At 50.9% G+C, this 12785-nt stretch overlaps 1 protein-coding gene across 1 annotated transcript in view; it reads right to left on the minus strand.

The window, feature by feature from the left end:
• Window positions 1-4278: 4278 nt before the first annotated feature.
• LOC134602556 (prostaglandin-E(2) 9-reductase-like) overlaps window positions 4279-12785 on the minus strand; it is a 65756-nt gene continuing 57249 nt past the window's right edge. The window contains exons 8-9 of the mRNA XM_063447531.1: window positions 12461-12543; window positions 4279-4483 (exon numbers count right to left, since the gene is read on the minus strand). Of these exons, the coding sequence (XP_063303601.1) occupies window positions 4441-4483; window positions 12461-12543 (126 nt within the window). The 3' untranslated portion in view covers window positions 4279-4440. The remainder of the gene's footprint in view (window positions 4484-12460; window positions 12544-12785) is intronic.

Raw genomic sequence — 12785 nt, forward strand, 5'->3', positions numbered from 1 at the left:
CTGCTCTGTGTCAATGTGTATCAGGGATCATTAGGATAGGTGTCAATCCATATCTGCCAAGTGACCCTATGTAGGGGGAACAGTCCCTATTCTGCTCTGTGTCAGTGTGTATCAGGGTCTCTGAGGACAGGTGTCAATCCATATCTGCCAAGTGACCCTATGTAGGGGGAACAGTCCCTATTCTGCTCTGTGTCAGTGTGTATCAAGGTCTCTGAGGACAGGTGTCAATCCATATCTGCCAAGTGACCCTATGTAAGGGGAACAGTCTCTATTCTGCTCTGTGTCAATGTGTATCAGGGATCATTAGGATAGGTGTCAATCCATATCTGCCAAGTGACCCTATGTAGGGGGAACAGTCCCTATTCTGCTCTGTGTCAGTGTGTTTCAGGGTCTCTGAGGACAGGTGTCAATCCATATCTGCCAAGTGACCCTATGTAAGGGGAACAGTCCCTATTCTGCTCTGTGTCAATGTGTATCAGGGATCATTAGGATAGGTGTCAATCCATATCTGCCAAGTGACCCTATGTAGGGGGAACAGTCCCTATTCTGCTCTGTATCAGTGTGTATCAGGGATCATTAGGATAGGTGTCAATCCATATATGCCAAGTGACCCTATGTAAGGGGAACAGTCCCTATTCTGCTCTGTGTCAGTGTGTATCAGGGTCCCTGAGGACAGGTGTCAATCCATATCTGCCAAGTGACCCTATGTAAGGGGAACAGTCCCTATTCTGCTCTGTGTCAATGTGTATCAGGGATCATTAGGATAGGTGTCAATCCATATCTGCCAAGTGACCCTATGTAGGGGGAACAGTCCCTATTCTGCTCTGTGTCAGTGTGTATCAGGGTCTCTGAGGACAGGTGTCAATCCATATCTGCCAAGTGACCCTATGTAGGGGGAACAGTCCCTATTCTGCTCTGTGTCAGTGTGTATTAGGATCCCTGAGGACAGGTGTCAATCCATATCTGCCAAGTGACCCTATGTAGGAGGAACAGTCCCTATTCTGCACTGTGTCAGTGTGAATCAGGGTCCCTGAGGACAGGTGTCAATCCATATCTGCCAAGTGACCCTATGTAGGGGGAACAGTCCCTATTCTGCTCTGTGTCAGTGTGTATCAGGGTCTCTGAGGACAGGTGTCAATCCATATCTGCCAAGTGACCCTATGTAAGGGGAACAGTCCCTATTCTGCTCTGTGTCAGTGTGTATCAGGGTCCCTGAGGACAGGTGTCAATCCATATCTGCCAAGTGACCCTATGTAGGGGGAACAGTCCCTATTCTGCTCTGTGTCAGTGTGTATCAGGGTCTCTGAGGACAGGTGTCAATCCATATCTGCCAAGTGACCCTTTGTAGGGGGGAACAGTCCCTATTCTGCTCTGTGTCAGTGTGTATCAGGGTCTCTGAGGACAGGTGTCAATCCATATCTGCCAAGTGACCCTATGTAGGGGGAACAGTCCCTATTCTGCTCTGTGTCAGTGTGTATCAGGGTCCCTGAGGACAGGTGTCAATCCATATCTGCCATGTGACCCTATGTAGGAGGAACAGTCCCTATTCTGCTCTGTGTCAGTGTGTATCATGGTCCCTGAGGACAGGTGTCAATCCATATCTGCCAAGTGACCCTATGTAGGGGGAACAGTCCCTATTGTGCTCTGTGTCAGTGTGTATAAGGGATCATTAGGATAGGTGTCAATCCATATCTGCCAAGTGACCCTATGTAGGGGGAACAGTCCCTATTCTGCTCTGTGTCAGTGTGTATCAGGGTCTCTGAGATTAGGTGTCAATCCATATCTGCCAAGTGACCCTATGTAGGGGGAACAGTCCCTATTCTGCTCTGTGTCAGTGTGTATCAGGGTCCATGAGGACAGGTGTCAATCCATATCTGCCAAGTGACCCTATGTAGGGGGAACAGTCCATATTCTGCTCTGTGTCAAAGTGTATTAGGATCCCTGAGGACAGGTGTCAATCCATATCTGCCAAGTGACCCTATGTAAGAGGAACAGTCCCTATTCTGCTCTGTGTCAGTGTGTATCAGGGTCCCTGAGGACAGGTGTCAATCCATATCTGCCAAGTGACCCTATGTAGGGGAAACAGTCCCTATTCTGCTCTGTGTCAGTGTGTATCAGGGTCTCTGAGGACAGGTGTCAATCCATATCTGCCAAGTGACCCTATGTAGGGGGGAACAGTCCCTATTCTGCTCTGTGTCAGTGTGTATCAGGGTCTCTGAGGACAGGTGTCAATCCATATCTGCCAAGTGACCCTATGTAGGGGGAACAGTCCCTATTCTGCTCTGTGTCAGTGTGTATCAGGGTCCCTGAGGACAGGTGTCAATCCATATCTGCCATGTGACCCTATGTAGGAGGAACAGTCCCTATTCTGCTCTGTGTCAGTGTGTATCATGGTCCCTGAGGACAGGTGTCAATCCATATCTGCCAAGTGACCCTATGTAGGGGGAACAGTCCCTATTGTGCTCTGTGTCAGTGTGTATAAGGGATCGTTAGGATAGGTGTCAATCCATATCTGCCAAGTGACCCTATGTAGGGGGAACAGTCCCTATTCTGCTCTGTGTCAGTGTGTATCAGGGTCTCTGAGATTAGGTGTCAATCCATATCTGCCAAGTGACCCTATGTAGGGGGAACAGTCCCTATTCTGCTCTGTGTCAGTGTGTATCAGGGTCCATGAGGACAGGTGTCAATCCATATCTGCCAAGTGACCCTATGTAGGGGGAACAGTCCCTATTCTGCTCTGTGTCAGTGTGTATCAGGGTCTCTGAGGACAGGTGTCAATCCATATCTGCCAAGTGACCCTATGTAGAGGGAACAGTCCCTATTCTGCTCTGTGTCAGTGTGTATCAGGGTCTCTGAGGACAGGTGTCAATCCATATCTGCCAAGTGACCCTATGTAGGGGGAACAGTCCCTATTCTGCTCTGTGTCAGTGTGTATCAGGGTCCCTGAGGATAGGTGTCAATCCATATCTGCCAAGTGACCATATGTAGGGGGAACAGTCCCTATTCTGCTCTATGTCAGTGTGTATCAGGGTCCCTGAGGACAGGTGTCAATCCATATCTGCCAAGTGACCCTATGTAGGGGGAACAGTCCCTATTCTGCTCTGTGTCAGTGTGTATCAGGGTCCCTGAGGACAGGTGTCAATCCATATCTGCCAAGTGACCCTATGTAAGGGGAACAGTCCCTATTCTGCTCTGTGTCAATGTGTATTAGGGATCATTAGGATAGGTGTCAATCCATATCTGCCAAGTGACCCTATGTAAGGGGAACAGTCCCTATTCTGCTCTGTGTCAATGTGTATCAGGGATCATTAGGATAGGTGTCAATCCATATCTGCCAATTGACCCTATGTAGGGGGAACAGTCCCTATTCTGCTCTGTGTCAGTGTGTATCAGGGTCCCTGAGGACAGGTGTCAATCCATATCTGCCAAGTGACCCTATGTAGGGGGAACAGTCCCTATTCTGCTCTGTGTCAGTGTGTATCAGGGATCATTAGGATAGGTGTCAATCTATATCTGCCAAGTGACCCTATGTAGGGGGAACAGTCCCTATTCTGCTCTGTGTCAGTGTGTATCAGGGTCTCTGAGGACAGGTGTCAATCCATATCTGCCAAGTGACCCTATGTAGGAGGAACAGTCCCTATTCTGCTCTGTGTCAGTGTGTATCAGGGTCCCTGAGGACAGGTGTCAATCCATATCTGCCAAGTGACCCTATGTAGGGGGAACAGTCCCTATTGTGCTCTGTGTCAGTGTGTATCAGGGTCTCTGAGGACAGGTGTCAATCCATATGTCAAGGTGTCAATATGTCATATGTCAGGGGTCAATCCATTTCCATTGTGATTTAGGAATGTTAGGTGATTTATGCCCTTTATGGATTAAAACCAGACTCTGCATCAACTGTGTAATTTTCCATGGGAGTTTTGCCATGGATCCCCATCCGGCATGCCACATTCCAGGTGTTAGTCTCCTTGAAACAACTTTTCCATCACTATTTTGGCCAGAAAGAGTCCCTGTGGGTTTTAAAATTCGCCTGCCCATTGAAGTCTATGGCGGTTCGTCGGTTCGCGAACGTTTGCGGAAGTTCGCGTTCGCCGTTCGCGAACCGAAAGTTTTATGTTTGGGACATCACTGCTAAAAACGTTCATCTTCTGTTTCTTCAGTATTGATTGTAGAAAGAAAACGTGAGGCAAGTAGCTATTAATGTTATGTTTTAACCGATGACAATTTAAGCACGAAATGGCTGAAAATTATTTATCATTCATTTAACCCTTTCGCAGCAGTGCTTAATATGCAATTAAGCTTATTTCACAGAATGACATCTTCAAAGACTAGAATTGTCTTTTAAATATGTTCTTTTTAATTGCCATGAAAAAAACACAGAGTAAGAGTCAACAAACAAAAGCAAAAAAGATGGCATCTTCATGGCTTTCTGCCTCATCTTCTTCAGTATTCATCGTGGAAAGGATAATTTGGGTGAGCCTCAAATCTAAGAAAATCAATATCAGAAATTGAGTCATAATGATCCACACTTCAAGAATGTTACTGTAAATACTTTTTTTAAAACATAGGTAGACATATCATAGCAGTTATTTTTGTTTGGTGAAATACAGAGACTATTAAGATTAATTAGGTGGCACCACTGTAATGTTTGGAAGACACCGGACTGAGTTAATCGATAAGCATTAGACTTATGTCCATCAGAAAAATTTGGTTCAGCCAAATAAATTTGTGCATAAAACAAAAAATTATGTTTGCTTAATCTGATATTCCTCGTTGGGGTCCTTTGACTCATCTGAATATCATCCATGCTAAATATTCAGGAAAACAATTTAGATGACCCAAAAAGGGCATAAATATGAGTCCACCAGTGTATTGCAAAATATAGACATAATAGAAATATTATATATATGTTTCCCCCATATTGTTCAAAGATCAAGTGAGAAAAAGTAACTATAGTGGAAAAAAGGAGGAGCAACAAAAAAAAGCTATATTTTTATATGTTTTATATATTAAATAATATATATATATATATATATATATATATATAATTTTTTTTTTACTGCTCCTCCTTTTCTTACTATTGCTTACTTCTCGTTTGATCTATAAATGAAATCAACATTTATTGGCTCTCCCCTAACCATAAATCATCTTTTTGTTCCCCATAAATCATGCTTTTATTTGACACCAGAGGTGGTACTCTCCAATCATAACAAATAATTAGAACAATATATTTATAATAATAAATAATTAGGACAGTATATTTATAGATATTAAAATTAATGATTTGAAACTGATTTCCTAATTTTACAATTTAGAATTTCTAAGTTAGAACTAGCTTAAAAGATAATGGATGTATTTAGTTTGATCCCATAGTGTAGCCCCATGTAGCTAGAGCGCAGCTAAGCGGAAAAAGGCCTTGACAGGGGTTAGGAGGCGGGCTTAGGAGGAAGTAAGCAAGGGTTGGATTATGGGTAAGTAGGATTGGCTATTTAAATGAGCAGCCATTTTAGGTGAGTCATTCTAACTTTCTACCTGGTTGAGTTTGTGTTCACCTCGGTGTGCGCGGACTTTGCTTGGTTGGATTTTCTTTGTCTCCTCTGCAGGGCCAATGGACGACGTGGAGCGTTTGCTGGAGGGGATCAGGTCGGCAGCACGGCATCAGGGTGTGGACTGGCTACGGGCACAGCTCGGCCCTGCCCTGGCGGAGGCGGCGGATCGGGACGGTGATGGCGGGAGACCGGTCAGGGCCCGGAGGCCCCCGAGGAGGCTAAGCCCGGGCACGGGGCCCGGTGAAGTTGTCCCCGGAAGCAGTGGGGTTTCGGTTGCGACCGGCAGCAGGCCCGGGAGCCGCGTGGTCGAGGCCTTGCCTCCCCGCGTGCGGACGGAGCCTCGGACGAGCACTCGGCGGCGGAAGGATGTCGCAGACGGGGGCGCTGCTGCTTTCGGGTCGGAAGTGGCCGGGCGGCCCCCTGGTGTTGCAGGACCCACGGAGGGGAGGTCTGGGCGGGCTTCCCCCCCATCGGAGAGTAACGAGGATGACGAGGCTGGATCCGGGAGACCGCATGGCCGGCCTGGGAGGCAACAGGCAAGTGCAGGGGGCTCCGGCCGGGGCCCTCTTGGCGGGAAGGTCGTTAGGGGGAGCTCTGCCACGGAGAGAGGCGGGAGTAGGCCAGTGGGGGGTGCCCAGGCCATAGTCCTAAGGGGGGAGGGTCCTGGGGCCCCTAAGCGTAAACGTGGATCGAAAGGTGTGAGTTCCAGGGGCGGGGGGGGGGGTCTCGGGATGTGGCCAGGTCAGAGAGTGGGTCCCCCGTAGGGGTGGTGGGTAGGTCTGGGCTGTTGGGGTCTAGTCAGCAGGGGGGTAAGGGTAAAGGGGCGGGGGTGGTAGGCGCGGGAAAAAGGGTTCCGGAGGCAGTCAGTCGGAGGAATAAGGAAGGTCGGGGACCGGGATCCTCGGTAGTGGTCGGGCGGCGGGGGGGCCCGGATTCTGGGAGTAGTAGCGAAAGTCCATCACCCGTTAGATCGCAGGGGTCCCGGGAGGCGCGGGGGAGGTCGGGTCGGCACTGCTCCCCCTCGGACAGCTCGGCATGGGAATGTGCGGCAGCCCCTAGGTATGGTCGGCAGGGGCGGCCTACTAGTAGAGACGGGAGGAGTCGTAGCCCCAGGGGTTCCAGGGTGCCACGTGGTGGTAGAGGTCAGCGGGAGGCTTCGGTACAGAGCAGGCGCTCCCGGGGTCGTGACGGGAGGGGTATTGATGTCCGTTACACCCTACCCAGGACTTCTTCTCCTTGTCCTAGATCTCGGAGCCGTTCCGCCTCCTCGCAGGCTGGTCACCGGGTGGGCTCCCCGGTCGGCGAGACAGCAGCGGAAGTTCCTCTTCCTGGATGTCGGGCGCTCTGCACTGCAGCCCCCACCGTCCCGGTGTCGGGGGGCTTGGCCGGTGAGTCCAATGGGTCAATACACTCTAGCGCTTTAATTACCACACTTCAGGCACTACTCCACTCATTGGGGGCGGGGGGTGACACTAGCGGCATTGGTCAGATGTGGGCTCCGGGTGCTGTGGCTACGGGCTCTCGAGTTGGGAACTCCACGGGGCCTAGTTCGGGCGGGGACATGGTGGTGCCGCAGGAAGTAGGGGAGACTGGGAGCGAGCGGGCTGAGTTGACCGGGGGTATTCCCGACGCGGCTAGACAGCACGCGTATGTGTCGTTTGCGGGCCCGTTGGGGGTTCATTTGAAGCAGGACGTGAAGGATAAGATGTGGAAGGGGGAATTCTGTGAGATCTTCTCCCTCCTCCCATTGGAGGACTTTATAGACCTCAAGGAGGAGGATAAGAAGGACGAGAAGAAGGAGGAGGAGGAGAAGAGGAAGCGGTATCGCAAGATTCCGAAATCCTTTGGGAATTGGCTGAGGGCTTTTTGTGTGCTGGCTAGCGTGCTCGGCGAGAAATCGCCGGGGTTATGCTCCTCTCTGTTTTGTTATTTGGATGGCATTTGGGAAGCGTACCGGACTTGCGGGGGGTTGGCGTGGTGGCGGAATGACGAGCAGTTTAGGCAGCGGCTGGCGGCTAACCCGGGTATGCGGTGGGACCAAATGGACCTGCCGCTCTGGATGAAGTTAATGATGGTGCAAAAGGCGCAGCCCTTTCAGAACTCGGCCGGCGCTAGGGGGCAGTCCGCCTCGTCGGCCGCCTTACCAAAGGGCTTATGTTGGCTCTATAATGAGGGCCAATGCAAATGGGGGACCACCTGTCGCTTCAAGCACGAGTGCTCCGGCTGTGGAGGCGCTCATGGGCTCAACCGCTGCTTCAAGAAGGGGAAGTCCGGTGGCGCCGGTGCTGCTGTCGCGGCCGGGGGAGGGGGTGCATCCGCTTCCCCTGGGCTTAACCCCAGTGAGGCTAAGCGCGATGGAGCCATGGCTAAGCCGCTACGATAACAGGGCGGATGCCGCTGTGCTCCTGGCGGGTTTTGCGAAGGGGTTTTTCATTCCGTTTCAGGAGCGGGAGGGGGGATCGGGGAGGCTGCGCAACCTGAAGTCTGTGGCCGACTTCCCGGACGTGGTTAGGGAGAAGCTGGGCAAGGAAGTCGGGCTGGGCCGCATGGCGGGCCCGTTCGCAGTGCCTCCGCTGGAAGGCCTGCGGATTTCTCCGCTTGGGGTGGTTCCCAAGAAGGAGCCGGGTAAATTTAGACTCATTCACCATCTCTCGTACCCGAAAGGGGAGTCGGTGAATGACGGTATTCATAAGGACTTGTGCTCGGTGTCTTATGCATCTTTCGACCGGGCGGTCGATCTGGTCCGGCGGGCAGGGCGTGGGGCTCTGATGGCGAAGGTGGACATTGAGGCCGCGTTTCGGCTGCTGCCGGTCCACCGGGACTGTCATCACCTGCTGGGGTGTTTCTTCGAAGGGGACTACTTCGTGGACTTGTGCCTGCCCATGGGTTGTTCCATTTCGTGCTCCTATTTTGAGAAATTTAGCACTTTTCTCGAATGGGTGGTACGGGTGGAAGCGGGGAATCGTTTTATTGTGCATTATCTGGATGATTTTCTGTGCGTGGGGCCGGCTGATTCCTTGGATTGCCTGCGCCTGCTGCGGACGGTTGAGTGGGTGGCGGGCCACTTCGGGGTTCCGCTGGCGGCGGATAAAACTGAAGGCCCGACCACGTGTCTGAGTTTCCTGGGTCTGGAGATTGACTCTGGGTTGGGCGAATGTCGGCTGCCCCGAGATAAGCTGGACAGGCTTCGAGGGGCGGTGGCTGCTTTGGCGGGGGCGCGCAAGGTTACTCTGCGGCAGCTCCAGTCTTTGATTGGGCTGCTCAATTTTGCGTGTCGGGTCATTCCGATGGGAAGGGTCTTCAGTCGCAGCTTGTCGGCCGCTACTGCGGGGGTTCGGTCCCCGCACCATTTCATCCGGGTGTCGGCGGCCATGAAGGCGGACTTGGGCATTTGGGATGCCTTCTTGCGGGATTTTAATGGGACGGTGTTGTTCAGGCAGGAGGGCCAGTCGTCGGCCGAGCTTGAGCTTTTCACGGATGCATCGGGCAGCGTGGGTTTTGGGGCATATTTTGGTGGCTGCTGGTGTGCGGAGAGGTGGCCGGACTCTTGGGGTTCGAGCCCTCTTATGCGCAACTTGGCTTTCCTTGAGTTGTTCCCGTTAGTGGTTGCGATGGCGCTATGGGGCGACAGGCTGCGTGATCGGAAAGTGGTCTTTTTCTCGGATAACATGGCGGTGGTTCACGCGGTGAATCATCAGTCTGCGGCCTCAAGGCCGGTGGTTAGGCTGCTTAGGCGACTGGTATTGCTGTGTATGTCTCGGAATGTTGTTTTTCGCGCGCGGCATGTTCCCGGTTATTTGAATGAGGTGGCTGATGCTCTGTCTCGTTTTCAGTGGTCCCGATTCTGGCTGGTGGCGCCGGGGGCTTCGAAGGACGGGCAGGCTTGCCCGGACGAGATTTGGCAGCTGGGAACATCCTGCTTGGAGGACTTGTGAAGGCTTCCCTGGCGCCGGCCACTTGGGCCTCGTACAGTAAGGTTTGGGGCTTGTGGGAGCGGTCGCTGGACGGGCTGGCCATGGACAGCGGGGAGGCCCTGCGGGATGCTTTCCTGTGGTACACCTGTCAGTTGCTGGCAAAAGGGGCGTCGCCTGCCATGGTGGACAGGTCCATGGCGGCGATGGCGTTTTGGTTCAGATGGCATGGGAAGGAGGACTTTACTAAGACCTTCATTATCAGGCAGGCCCTGAAGGGCTATCGCAAGGGACGCAGGTCGCCGGATACCAGGCGCCCGGTGTCGGTTCGACTACTGGGGGATTTGGTGGGTTTGTTGCCTGAAATCTGTTTCGATGGGTTCGAGGCTTCGCTGTTCAAGGTGGCATTTATTTTGGCGTTTTTTGGGGCATTCCGAATTGGGAAACTGGTGAGCGCTAATAAGAGGGTGAAAGGGGGCCTGCAATTTTCGGGGGTTCGTGTCTTGGATGGGAAGGTGGTGGTGCACCTCGGCAGATCCAAAACGGACGTCCGCGGCGTGGGCCGGGACGTGGCACTGGGGGCCTTGCCGGGCTCGGCTTTGTGCCCGTTGGCTGCTACGGCAGAGTACCTGGCGCGGAGGCCAGCGATGGGGGGTTCCTTGTTGGTGCATGCCGACGGATCCTCCCTCTCTCGGTTTCAGTTCACGAAAGTTTTTCGGTTGGGCTTGGGCAAGTTAGGGCTTCGTGCTGAACGATTTGGAACGCACTCGTTCCGTATTGGGGCTGCCACGGAGGCGGCTCGGTTGGGATTGGGGGACGAGGTGGTGAAGCGGATTGGGAGGTGGGAATCGGTAAGATTCCGTTCCTATGTCCGTTTGGGTCTGTTGGAGTAATGAGATTGGGGACCGTTTTATGCAAAAAAATAAATAAATAAAAATATTTTGGGAATAAGAGACTGGTAACTGGCTGTACTGAAATGGTTCACTGTGTTATTTGGGCTGGGGTGGGGGTCTCTGTCGGACATCCCTCATCATTTGTTTTTTCCCCCCAGGGCGTGAGGCATGGATCGTGGGCCATTCGTTTGTCTTCTGGGCCGAGAGGAGGGCCGCAGCTCGAGCGCAAGGCCAGCAGCTGTGTTTTCCGAGAGGCCAGTTGGCAGTTCGCTGGTTTGGGTATCGGGGTTTCTGCTGGGGGGATGTTTGTGGTAAACTGTTTGGGATGCTGGCGGCGGGATACACGCCAGACTTACTGGTCCTCCATATTGGGGGTAATGACCTGGGCCTTACGCCGCAACGCCGGCTGGTGAAGTGGATGAAGCAGGACATCAATAAGTTGAGGGGCCTGCTTCCGGAGGTCATGTTGGTTTGGTCGGAGATTGTCCCGAGGCGCCGGTGGCGGCACGCTCGGGATCCGTTAGCTATGGATAGGTGCAGGAAGAAAGTGAATAGCTTGATGGCAAGCTTTGTGCGGAAGGTAGGAGGTGTGGTGGTAAGGCACCTTGAGCTGGAGGAAGGGTTGCCAGGATACTACCGCTCGGATGGTGTTCACCTCTCGGAGGTGGGTTTGGACCTGCTCAACTTGGGTTGGCAGGATGGTATCCGGATGGCTCTGTTTCTTCGGGGTGGCGGAGCTCAGACAGCTTAAGGGGTCAAGGTCTGAGCTTGTGGCGGGACGGGGAGCCGAAGGAGAGGAAATAGGCTCCCCTGGATGAACGTGAGGTGGAATAAACAGATTGTGGTCATCGGTGGTTGAGAGGTTTCGAGTCCTGGAGGTGACTCAGAACCTGGTGGGGCAGGGGTATCCGGGTATACCCCTGCCGTGGTTAATGGATGGTTGGCACTTTGGAATGTTGGTGTATGTTATAAATATGTTATAAATATGTATAGGTGTTATTATATGGGGGTCATTGCCTTTTGTATGGTAGCCGAAGGAACAGGATGCGAGGGGGCGGAGTATGGGGGGCAATGACCCATGTTTAATATGTTAATTTATTATTGTTATTATTATTATTATTATTATTATAATTATTGGTTAATAAAGCTGTGGACAAATTTCCCCATAATACTTAGTGTCCGTGTGTTATTGGGTTAGGTTATGGGGGTGGTTTGTCCTGGATTCCGACTGCCCAAATGGCGACTATACACCTGTCATGGTCTGCTGTGTTTCCAAAGTTTCTACAAGCATTAGTTGACACAGAAAAAAAAGGAATTTGAGGGGGGCAACCAGCACATACATTTCTCAACAGTGGTGCTGCAGCAAAAGCCACAATTTATACAAAACAAATAACAGAAATATACACAAAGGCACGGCACCACTGTTGATAAATAAACAAGTCCTTCCACTCATAGCCCCTTTGTGGGTGCGCTAGGTGTGAACAGTGAACAGTGATTGAAAACCCCTACTGGATGCTGTCCTGTTGCCAGTGCTTTTAGTGGACATACACTCGCTGGCAGCATGCAACTATGTGATTATGTAACTGATACAACCTAGTTAAGTAGATAAAAAATAGACCAGCATTCATTGCAGCTTTCAAGTATGTGTCCCTGTGCCTCTGGTCTCGTCCAATAATCATCCACAGATTTAGCCAATGATCCCAATTAAATTACAAATGGTCCAGCACTCCTCAGTACTTATAAATTCTGTTTAACAGTGTCTTTGACAAACATTTTATTAGAGGGTCCAAATGTTGCTGCTGTGAGTACACATTGAAGGGAGTTTATAAGTACTTAGGAGTGCTGGTCCATTTTTTTTTTACTGATATAACATTGCCAGGATTATTTCATAAAGTCAGAATTCAAAGTGAATTTCAAATTTAAGACCAAAATAGCTGAACTGAGAGCATAGCTGACTTTCTATAGTTTGGCTATTTTGACCTTATATTTGAAATTCACTTTGAATTCTCACTTTAGGAAAAAAATCCTGTATGAATTTTCATGTAGCCAACCAAAAGAGAAAGCTATGTAATATAGATTAGAATTTGAAATATCCATTAGATTTGCATACAATTTTGCTGGAACATAGCGCAGGTTTTGGTTTAGTCCTTCAAGTGCTTCCATATCATCTGGGGGCAGCTGGAAGTCAAAGACCTGAAAGGTATACAATTTATATAAATATAATGACTCAATACAACTATCATCTAAGGCAGGCATGCCAGCATTACGGATGTAAGTGCATTTGGGGGATGTAGTCCAAAACATCTGGAGTGCCAAAGGTTGCCTATTCCTGATCTAAGGTGCCAGGTTTTACACCCTTCCCTCCTGACAAAGTGTACACAATGTTTAACTTACGTTTTTAACAGAAATAGCAAATTACATTTAGTCCATAAAAC

Source organism: Pelobates fuscus, chromosome 3 (genome assembly GCF_036172605.1).
Source record: "Pelobates fuscus isolate aPelFus1 chromosome 3, aPelFus1.pri, whole genome shotgun sequence".
Lineage (NCBI taxonomy): Eukaryota > Metazoa > Chordata > Amphibia > Anura > Pelobatidae > Pelobates > Pelobates fuscus.